Raw genomic sequence first — 12,233 nt, 5'->3', positions numbered from 1 at the left:
TAAATGTACTGTAAAAGATTCTTCTGATTCCTGTTTCCTTCCATCCAGTTATCACCTATCCCCATCAGGCAACCATTGTTTTTAGTTTCTTTTTTATGCTTTTATACATTTTTTTAATGCCATGTACTCTGTAGTGGTAAATTTAAAGGAAGAAGATGGTAAGAAACATAAAGATTCATTTTATGCTTAACAATTAATATATATTATTTCATCAAAGTCTCTGAACTTTTGGATTTCAAAAACAAGTCCAGGCCGGGCGCGGTGGCTCAAGCCTGTAATCCCAGCACTTTGGGAGGCCGAGACGGGCGGATGAAGAGGTCAGGAGATCGAGACCATCTTGGCTAACACGGTGAAACCCCGTCTCTACTAAAAAATACAAAAAACTAGCCGGGCAAGGTGGCGGGCGCCTGTAGTCCCAGCTACTTGGGAGGCTGAGGCAGGAGAATGGCGTGAACCCGGGAGGCGGAGTTTGCAGTGAGCTGAGATCCTGCCACTGCACTCCAGCCTGGGTGACAGAGTGAGACTCCGTCTCAGAAAAAAAAAAAAAAAAAGTCCAAATTTTTCTTCTAACCAGCAAAAGAATCGAATAATCATTTTTGATAATTTGACTTTTCAGATACACAGTTCACATAAAGCAATGAAGACTACACTTTCTACTTTCTTTCCTATTGACCAAGATTATTTCAAAAATCTAGTGGCAAAAATTTCAAAATTTTAATGGCAAAATTCAGCTGATCAAGTAAAAAGATGACAGAGAACGTGGATTTTTTCCAAAGAAGAGAGTTAACCCCTGAACACTTAGGCTTTAGAAATTTTGCTCTAAGTATCTGTTAGGTTTTGGCAGTCATTTTCTTCCTTGAAAATCAGACTCTCCAGTAGTGGAACTATGGTTTTATTTTTAAGTAATCTTAAAAAAATCTAATTATAAAATTAAGGTAGGCTTATTATAAAATTTTCAAATTTTTAAAAAATGAGTAACTTAGGAAATGAATCTAATTCTGTTCCTGGAAATATATGTGTATGTGTTTATTTACAGAAAGATGATGATATATACAATTCTGAAACTTGATTTTTAATATACAGATATTCTGGGCACATATTCATATTAATATGCAAGACCTACTCTCTTTGTAAGAAAAATAGAATCCTTGCGTTTTGAATAAATATCAAACAGAAAGTCAATAGTTAAGATGTTTTAAGAGATAGCATGCATGGAAAAACTATAAAAGCATCAGATAGACCTAAACATAAATCCCAGTTCTGACATCTAATATTGTAAACCTAGACAAGTCAATTACTCCAGGAACTGTAGGTTGCTCACTTATAAAATGCAAGAAATAAAATCTATCTTACAAAACTGTGAAATATATGATGAGAAAACTCACATAAAGTGCTAGGCACAGGGGAGCCACCTAAATTAGTTCCTTTCTTAGCCTTTGTAGACTTTGTACTTGACGTATGAAAATTTACTGGGTCTTTTCTCCCATCTCCCTCCAAGATAAGTGTAAGCCTATCAATCCACTGGAGACACTGAGAAACAAACACAGTTTTTAAAGTGTCAGTGTTTAAAATTCTTGTAAGATCATTTGTCAGTATAAGAAGTTATTACCATCAAAAGAATATCAAATCTAAAACAAAATGCTTATACATGAGGCTCTGTAGTTTATCCAAGCATATATTCTATAAAATACCAAGTTCTTCATGTTGACAATTTGAATTTGGAATCACTTGTCTAGGGTAGAAACAGTAACAATTAAACAAATGATTTATATGAATGTATATTTCTTTATTTTCTTAAGGATGGGATGCTGTTATGGACTGGAAAGATGTCCTGTCAGGAGGGGAAAAGCAAAGAATGGGCATGGCTCGTATGTTTTATCATAAGTAAGTATACTAAATTCAGGTAACTACTAGTCCATTGCTGTAACCAAACCAAACAACAATAACAAGTGTTTGGACAGGATTTATTGTCCTCATGTTTAGTTTAAAGATATCTTACTATAAAATTAGTGCATAGAGTTCACAGTTGGTTTTATTGTTTTTTGTTTTTTTTGTTTTTGAGACAGAGTCTCATTCTGTCAGCCAGGCTGCAGTTCTGTGGCATGATCTTGGCTCACCGCAACCTCCGTCTCCCAGGCTCAAGCAATTCTCCTGCCTCAGCCTCCTGAGTAGCTGAAATTACAGGCGTATGTCACCACGCCCAGCTAATTTTTGTGTTTTTAGTAGAGATGGGGTTTCACCGTGTTTGACCAGGCTGGTCTTGAACTCCTGACTTCAGGTGATCCGCCCACCTTGGCCTCCCAAAGTGCAGGCATGAGCCACTGTGCCTGGCCAAATTATTTTTTCTTATAGTAGAATCTCCAAATATTTGTTTTTCTATTTCTTTCATGTTAAGTAATGTTAGATGAAATAATATGTACAAAGGACTAAATTAAATTTTTGTGTATCCTAAGTTTGAAATAATGATTATTAATTGTAAAATATGAAGACTATACAATCACTATGATACTTGTGTAAATCCAATAGTTAGACATTCAGTAAAACTTTCTGACTTAAATTATTAAATTCAAAGTAAACCAACTTTTTAACCGTTCAGCAGCCTATTACACCAGTAATGCTCTCCCCCTTGAAATTCAAAGGTATAGCCAATGGAAAAAGGGACCATTCTGCATAGGTTTCAATGAACTGAGAAAAATTGAGAGGCAGGAAATAATTGCTTCTGATAAAACATTTTTAATTGTAACCAGCTTCATAGCCTTTTGAGTTTAAGGATATCAAGCACAAGACGTGGGAAGGAAATATTAAAGCCCTTCTGATTCTCCTGATTCTTTCCATTCTCCCTCCCAACCCCCTTAACTCTCTGGCAATGAGAACCTGAGTTGTGCAGCCCAGGAGGTTGCCAGAAACTATGTTACTCACTTTTTATAATTAAGTCTTAGGAAAAAAGGACCAAATAGTTACGTACATGAATTCGTGAATGGCCATAAATGATGGCAGATGCAGCACTCTTGAGTGAGTTGCAGTGAAAGCGGTAACATTTTTTGTAGAGAATTTTAAAAATTAAATCAAGTATGTATTATTGAACATTTAGCAATTAGTTGGCCCACACTAAGCACTCACTTGGCTATTCATTTTTTTAAAGCCTTTAATTATGGGAAAAAAGTCAAATGTCATCATAAAAGAGAAATTGTTCTAAGAACCCCATATTCTCATTACACTGATTTAACAAGTCTAATGTTTTGTTACACTTGATTTATCTACTCATTTTTTTAAGTTTCTAAAGTATTTTAAAGCAAATCACAGGTATTACGATATTTTTCCCTGAATACTTTGAGAACAGTCTCTGAAATATTAGGATATAGTCTTAGATAATAACATGTCACAATAATACCTAATTAAATTGGTAATAATTATTTAAAGTTATTTAATATATGTATGGTTCATATCCAAAGTTTCCCTGATTGTCTCAAAAATATCTTTTTACACTTGATTTCTTCAAACCTGGATCTAAACAAGTTTCACACATTGCATTTTTATTGTTACACCTCTTAATTCCTTTTTAATCTAAAGAGTCTCTCCTCCTCCCAGGGCTCACCTACCTTTTATACCTTTGACTTGTTGAAGGAACTGGGTTAATTGTCCTGTAGAATGTTGCCTGTTCTAGATTTATCTCATTGCTACCTTATCAGGTAAATCTAGGTAGGGGTCCTTTATCCTGTTTCCCAATCTCCCATTTTTTTTCTGTAAACTGGAGATTAGAGCAAAGAGCTTGATGAGATTTAGGTTCAGCCTTTTTAATAAGAACGTAGCATAAAAATGATTTATAGAATTTTATTAAAATATAATTATGTTCATTTTATAAAAGTAGAAAATGTATATAAGTAAAAAAGAAAAAATCTGTTATCTCATTAGCAATTATCTCACTAGCTGTTATCTTATTAGCACTGTTAAAATTTTGGACATTTTAAATTATTCAAATTTTAAATTACTGTAACATTTAAACACTGTTAAAACTTTGGAATTTTTTTCCCAGTCTTGGTAATATGCAAAAGTTGGTTGTTATTTGTATTATTTTAATGTAGCTATTTTCATAAAGCATATTATAATTTATATACTTTTTATTTCATATGTAATTATGTGCTTTTCTGTATTAATATATAATAGTTAACCAGGGCTTATTGTTATTGTACTAAAATTTATATACCAAAAACACAGATTTTAGATATACAATTGGATGACTTTTATGAATGTTTCTACATTATGTAACCAATACCCCAATCAAGATAAAAAAACATTTCTGTTACCCTAGGAAGTTTATTCATCCTCCTTTCCAATCCAGTCCCCTCTAGACATTTCTATTCTGATTTCTATCACCATAAATTAGTTTTGCTTGTTGTATAACTTCAGGTAAATTAAATCACACTCTAAATATTATTTTTGTGTTTAGCTGGGATTTTTAGTGAGAAAAATTATTAGTTGTGTTCACAATATATTATTTATAACAGTGTACATTTAAGAATGTGGCTAACTAAAAATATAAACTAAATTTTGCTAATTTGGGATTTTTAGTGATGTGTATTTCTGGATACTCGTTTCTCAGAGGATGTGGTGAAATTCAAGAGTAAACTTTACAGCTTGGGGCTGGGTGCAGTGGATCACTCCTATAATCCCAGCACTTTGGGAGGGCAAGGCGGGCAGCAACTCCTTCTCTACAAAAATAAAAAAAAATTAGCTGGGCGTGGTGGCGGGCGCCTATAGTCCCAGCTACTCGGTAGGCTGAGGCAGGAGAATCACTTGAACCCAGGAGGCAGAACTTGCAGTGAGCCGAGATGGCGTCACTGCACTCCAGCCTGGCAACAGAGTGAGACTCCGTCTCAAAAACAACAACAACAACAACAACTTTACAGCTTGGCATTTATGACCAGCTGTTACCCACTATCACCCTGACTCTGTTTGGGTCTAGGCCATAAGTATCCAGTAATATGATCATCAGCTTAGAAATATAATATGGAGGAATATAAAATTTAGCTGTAAATTTCTCACTGTATCAGTGTGTTAATAAAATAAACTTTGTAATAAATAACAAGTGACATTAATAAATGTGGTTAACCCAAAGAGATTTCACATATCTGTAACCTGAAATAAATACGTGGTGTTTGTGTATCTAAAATATTTTGGATATAATGTGATAATGAGTGAATTAAGTCACAAGTATATCAATGGAAAGAAAATTTAGTGAGCCATACAAAGATCAATGAAGAAGAGCAAATAGTTGAAAAGCACAATCTGTTGACAAAAGATACAAGGAATTTTAGGTATTCAATCTAGTGAAGAGAAAGTTTAACAATAGGAAACTGCCTTCCCTCATTCTCAAAGGATTTAAAGTTTGAGTTGTGATGTGAAAGACTCGAGCTGGCAAAAATGAAGAACTTCAGCAGGAAGTACTAAGCATCGCAATAGTATTCTCTTTTAGAGAGGATTTTAAATGTTTTAATATCTCAAGAATGTTTGAAAAACTCCTGTCTTAAGGGGGGTAGATTAAATCTTTCACAAAGCCCATTCTACTGATGACATACAAAACACAGAGGAAAGGAAATCTGAGAAACAATGTTACCTAATGCTTTGTTTACTTATATCAGCATCAGATTCTAGCTATTGCTTGATATATTCAAGTACACACATAAACACACACACACACACACACACACACACACATACACACACACCCCAATCCTGCCAAGGAAACTAAAGCGTGTGATCTTACATCTGCTAGACTAGAGGTTGCTATGACAACAGAGTGTGAGATGCATACATTTTTCTAATTCTAAAATGGCATATTTTCTCTATTTCGATCAAGGCACTCTGAAAAATAAGCCAAAATGCAATAAACATGTTAATCACTGGAAAGAACTTTATACAAAAGGAATATTTTACTCAACCTTTCACTTTTATACTTCCTTTACTTCTTCCTCTTGTTCACTTAAAAATATCATCCACAAAACAGAAAATAACTCTGAGACAAAGAAGTAATGCTTAATATTTAAATCAGAACAGTAACCAAAGGTCAACCAGTGACACTAATTCCATTGATGTTGTCATGAAGAACGTGCACTGATCTTTTATTCTTTGCATAGAGACCAGTTTTAGAGTCTTTGACTCCTGTGTCTATTAGCCCTGACTACCTGACCTACATGTAGTAGATAACTGGATTCTATTAATAAGCAAATCCATTTTAGAACGGTTACTTACAGGGCAAATAATTATTTAGTCTGGTAAGAAATTACTGATTTTTATTTTCTTAAACTTTTTTGTCATTTTATTTTTAAAAATCAAAATATATTTTATAAAGGAAATTGTCCTGGCAAATACTTGATACTAATTTTCAACTCCAAATTGAATAGTAAATGACAGTGTAAGAGTTGACTTTGTTCCCATTAACTAAGCTAAGTCATGCTACGTACCAACAGTCCAGAGGGACTTGAAAGAAGAAAGGGAAAGGACAAAGAAAAGTAAGAGCAGGGGGTGAGATGAGAGGGAGAAAGGATAAGCAGAGGGAAACAATGGCAAGTGATGGGATGCCTCTGATAACAGACAGGCATTATCAAAGTAAAAATTAATCTTAGAAAATTGTCCAATATACTTAGAAAAATAACTTACTTTTTCTCCTAAGAATTTGATTCTGGAGTATGATTCCAATATTATGAGGTTAAATGTCTGCTATAAATTTTTAAGATGAGCCATATTCACTCTCACAGTCTTATAGTGATGAAATTCCATTAGTAATGCTTAGGTAGTCACAATGCTGATAAAATAATCTTCTCATTGCATCTTTGCTAACAGGGCTGTGGCCTGTTTGATCATTAGCCACTGCAATGTATTTTTCATGTAGTTAGTCAGACCCTTCTCACCAAGAATGAACCTGCTTTCTGCAGGAAAATGTACTCAGTGACCTGCCTCATCTTTCCTGTGCCTCGTATTTATGATTCATTCATCTACAAAACAATAAAGCTTAATGTATTATTAGAAAGCATCAGAAAATCTATTTAAATTTATTAAAAATGTGATATTATAGTCCAAAGGGGGGATAACTACTTTTTTGCTTTATCATTTATTGCCTTTAATAATGTCATATTCTTGGCCAGGCGCGGTGGCTCACGCCTGTAATCCCAGCACTTTGGGAGGCCGAGGCGGGCGGATCACAAGGTCAGGAGATCGAGACCACAGTGAAACCCCGTCTCTACTAAAAATACAAAAAATTAGCCGGGCGCGGTGGCGGGCGCCTGTAGTCCCAGCTACTCAGGAGGCTGAGGCAGGAGAATGGCGTGAACCCGGGAGGCGGAGCTTGCAGTGAGCCGAGATTGCGCCACTGCACTCCAGCCTGGGCGACAGAGCGAGACTCTGTCTCAAAATAATAATAATAATAATAATAATAATAATAATGTCATATTCTTTTTAGTTGCTTTAAAATTGTTAGCAATGCAACTCATATTGTCCAAAGAAAAACTTATAATTCATATAGCAAAATAATTAATTTTTGTGTGCACTTTTTAAAAGACCAAAATATGCCTTGCTGGATGAATGTACCAGTGCTGTCAGCATTGATGTCGAAGGAAAGATATTTCAGGCTGCAAAAGGGGCTGGAATTTCCTTACTGTCTATAACACACAGGCCTTCTCTTTGGTAAGTATTTCCAGTGCTAATTTGTAGTAGATGGTTTTTCCTTAAATTTCTCAAAAAATAACTTTGCTAAATTTTTTGCAGTAGAGGGTAGGGTATTTCACTTACTTTCTACCCATATTTCTCTTAAGTTGCACATTAGTAGCTTAGATATTCCCTACCTAATACCATTAACGTATTATTTTAATTATCATCACTTTCCAGTAATTCTTAAAAGACATGGAAAAATCCAGTGATTTATTTTAGTGGAAAATATTTATCATACCCAGTAAGACATACTGGGAAAAATATGTTTATATATTTGTACATCATTCTTTTAGTCTTTTCTTTAAAACCCAGCAAAGTAAAATCCAGGGAAAAAATATATATACACACAATTTGATATTCCCTCAAAGGATTAAGTGGAGAAAACACGGGTGGCGGGCGGGGGGGGGTGTGCCGGGGAAGGGCTTATCTTTAGTTGGTTTAAAGAAAAATGAGCTAAATCTTTTTAGAAATAATATCTCATAAAACCATATAGAATTTTCCCTTCAAATAAAGATGTTAATTTTACAATTCCCCTACTTTTCCATTGATTCATCATCATCATAATAGTTGAGCACTTATTCTGTTCCAGGCACATCTTATTTAAGTTTCACAACAACCCTATGGAGTTTAGGACATCTAATCTTCCTATTTTACAGATGAAGAAACTGAGAATTAGAAAAGTGATACTTCCATGATCACACACTCTGTACTACAGCAAACTGCTCTCATTATAAGGAACTCAAAGTATATCTCATGCATTAGCCATAAATACTACATTCTCTACTTTTGTATTTCTATTTAATCAATGTCAATGAAAATTTTTTCTTTTGACTTCTTAGTAACTATAACTGCCTCTATATGTGCTTTGGCCTCCTGTTTTCTAAAGGACTACACAGGATTCCTCCTCTCTCTCTTTCTGGCTGCAGCATTCTGTGGCAGGTGGCTGATCAGATTTCATGCCAAAGTTGTCATCATGTACATGGCTTCAAATCTAATCTAATAGCAAGCATTATTGGAATTAATCCTTGAAGCCCTTCTAGACCTTTGACCTTATAAAAAATGTTTACATTAAAGTTGTTAGCAAACAGTATTCATCTAATTAGGCTTTTATTGTTCAAAATTCTTTGACTCTGAGTTTCATTTATATTGAAAAGATAATCTATTTTCCCACTCAATTTAAACATTCAGATTTTTCAGAATTTTTTAAAAATATACTTTCTGGATCTAGTCCAGCATGAGTTAGGATCCATGCCAATGAATATGCTTCCTCCGACTTTTATCCTGAGGAAGACCAACAGGACCTAGATTTTTAAGACAATAATGACATTTGCCTGTAAATCCTGTGAATCAAGGACAACACAGAGCTAGGCCAGAACTCTTGAGCACTTTTTGGTATGAACCTTAATTTCCAAACTTTCTCCCAAATTAATCACATGTTGGGATATTAAAAGTTTTTCTGACCTGTGTTGATGGATTTGTTATGCTATCCTGCCATTCAGTTCCTTACTCAAGTAGCCTTAGGAGGCATTGAAAGCATATATAGCCATTGTTTCCTCAATCGAGGGAACAAATAGTCTTTTAAGTAAATAACAAAATCTGTAAGGCTATGCCTTTTGACAAGAAGCACATTTAATTGCAGCTACCCAAGTACATTTCTCCACAAAACAAAACACCATGTTAGTTCTGATTTTTTATTTAGTTTTGCCATTTTAGGTTGTCATTTCTGATTATTCTTTCTCTTAGGGAAAATGAAATTTGTATTTTCCCTGAATAGATTTCAGAAGTGGGGAAAGATGTATCATATTTTTTCCCATAACAACAAATGAGTAATTGTTGATTGTAAAGATTAAAATCAATACTAGTGTCTGAAGAAGTAAAAATTTATAGAAGCTTATTAAAATTTTTGATTCCTGGATAGAATTATAGCTGTATAACCATCACTTTCCTAAGCTTTTTCCTACTTGTGAAGGAAGTTTAAAGATTATCTCAAATGAGTTTCAGTTAAAATAGAAATTTCTTTTCAATTCCTCTAAGATAAACCCTGAAATATTATCTCAGCTTGTAATGTAGAACACGCCTTTGCATCTCAGGATATGAAACACCTACACAGTTGGTTCCTCCCATGTAGAAATCAAATAATGTTGTAAGACCAGAGTGATGAGCCAAACCATCATTATACATCGAAGGTGGGGTTTGCCCAATATATGAATGCCCATGCATGAGTGAGATCATGTGGTACTTGTCTTTCTGTCCCTAGCTTATTTCACTTACTATAATGTCCTCCAGGTTCTTCCATATTTTCCTAAGTGGCAGGATTTTATTCTTTTTTATTGTGGAGTAGTATTCCATCATGTATATATATAACATTCTTTATCTTTTCATCCACTGATGGGCACTAGGGTTGATTCCATATGTTGGCTGTACAAATAGTGCTGCAACAAACATGGGAGTGCAGTTATCTCTTTGACATACTGAGATCATTTCCTTTGCATATATTTCCAGTGGGGGATTGCTGGATCATTTTGTAGTTCTATTTTTAGTATTTCAAGGAACCTCCTTACTGTTTTCCATGATGGCTGTACTAATTTATATTCCCACCAAAGGTGGGAATATAAGGTTTTTTCCACATCCTCACCAACACTTTCTGTCATTTTCTTAATAGCCATTCTAACAAGAGTGAGGTGATTTGAATTTACCTAATGATTAGTGTTGTTGAACATTTTTGATATGCCTGTTGGTCATTCGTGTATATCTTCTTTTGAAGATATCTTCTTTTGAGAAATGTTCATTCAGATCTTCTGTCCATTTTGTAATTAGGTTATTCATTTTCTTGCTATTTAGTTGTTTGAATTCCTTATATATATTGGCTATTAGTCCCTTATCAGATGTATAGTTTCCAAATATTTTCTCCAATTTGATAGGTATCTCTTCATTCTGTTGATTGTTTTCTTTGTTGCACAGAAGCTTTTGAGTTTGATGTAATCCCATTTGTCTAATTTTTCTTTTGTTGCCTATGCTCTTGAGGTCATATCCAAAACTCATTGCCCAAATTCCATTGTCATTTCAAATTTATATCTACATTTCTTTGTCATGAAATTTTTGCCCTATGTATTCTTCTAATAATTTCAGGTCTTGCATTGAAGTCTTTAATCCATTTTGAGTTGATTTTTGTATATGGTGAACAATAAGGGTCAAATTTCATTCTTCTCCTTGTGGATATCCAGTTTCCCACAATTTATTGAGGGTACTGCCCTTTCCCAATAGAGTGTTCTTGGCAGCTTTGTTGAAAATCAGTTGACTATAAGTACAAGGATTTATTTCTGGGTTCTCTATTCTATTCCTTAAGTCTGTGTGTCTGTTTTTGTGTCAGTACCATGCTATTTGGGTTGCTATAGTTTTATAGTATATTTTGACACCAGGTAGTGTGATGGCTCCAGCTTTGTACTTTTTGCTCAAGAATTTTTTCACTATTCTGGGTGTTTTGCAGTTGCACACAAATTTTAGAATTTTTTTTCAATTTTTCCGAAGACTATCATTGGCATTTTCATAGGGATTAAATTGAATATGTACATCACTTCAGGTAATATGGACATTTTAGCAATATTAATTCTTCCAATTCATAAACATGCAATATCATTTTATTTGTGTATGTGTGTCCTCTTTGATTGCTTACATTAATGTTTTATAGTTTCATTGTAGAGACCTTACACCTCCTTGCTTGTATTCATGCCTAAGTGCTTAACTTTTTCTAGCTATTGTAAATGGGATTGTTTTCTTGATTTTTTTTCACATAATTTGCTGTCAGTGTAGACAAATGCTACTAATTTTTACATACTGATTTTGTGTCTTTCAACTTTACTGAATTCATTTATAAATCTAATGTTTTTTGATGGAGTCTTTAGGGCTTTCTATATATAAATGTGATACGTAACATTAACAAAATGAAGGATAGGAACGTGTTATCTGCAGCCAGGGAAAATTTATATTTTTCCTTTATTTAACTTTTTCTTTTATTTATCTTTTTCCTTTCAAATTCAGATGACTTTTGTTTCTTTTTCTTGCCTAATTGCTCTGGGTAGGACTTTCAGTAGTACACTGAATGTAAGTGGCAAAAGTGAGTGTTCGTATTCTTATTTTGTTCCATATCTTACAGAAAACATTTTATTTTTGTTTGTTTGTTTGCTTAGAGTCAAGGTCTCACTCTGTCGCCCAGGCTGGACTACAGTGGTGTGATCATATCTCACTGCAACCAAAAAACTCCTAAGGTCAAGTGATCTTCCCACCTTGGCCTCCCAAAGTACTAGGATATACAGGCATGAGCCACCATGCCTCGTTGTAGAGGGAAAGTTTTAAATTTTTCCCTTTTCAGTATAGATGCTAGCTGTGGGCTTGTCATGTATGGTCTTTATCATGTTGAGATATGTTCCTCCTATGCTTAATTTGTTGAATGTTTTTATCATAAATGGATGTTCAATTTTATCAAATGCTTGTTCTGTGTCAATTAAGATAAACATTTTTTTGTCCTTCAT

At 34.1% G+C, this 12,233-nt stretch overlaps 1 protein-coding gene across 5 annotated transcripts in view; it reads left to right on the top strand.

Moving 5' to 3' along the window:
* Nucleotides 1-12,233, top strand: part of ABCD2 (ATP binding cassette subfamily D member 2) — a 124,180-nt gene that overhangs the window by 41,474 nt on the left and 70,473 nt on the right. For 4 of the 5 annotated variants that reach the window (XR_013400960.1, XM_077953860.1, XM_015151446.3 and 1 more), the window contains exons 8-9: nucleotides 1,800-1,884; nucleotides 7,555-7,680. Coding sequence is in view for 4 of the 5 variants with exons in the window: in XM_077953860.1 (XP_077809986.1) it covers nucleotides 1,800-1,884; nucleotides 7,555-7,680 (211 nt within the window). In the remaining variant the exon portion in view is untranslated. The remainder of the gene's footprint in view (nucleotides 1-1,799; nucleotides 1,885-7,554; nucleotides 7,681-12,233) is intronic. The other variant, XM_028829407.2, reaches the window with a different exon arrangement.

This window comes from Macaca mulatta, chromosome 11 (genome assembly GCF_049350105.2).
Source record: "Macaca mulatta isolate MMU2019108-1 chromosome 11, T2T-MMU8v2.0, whole genome shotgun sequence".
Classification (NCBI taxonomy): Eukaryota; Metazoa; Chordata; class Mammalia; order Primates; family Cercopithecidae; genus Macaca; species Macaca mulatta.
Note: the sequence above shows the minus strand (reverse complement) of the source record. Positions and strands in the feature narration are given on the sequence as shown.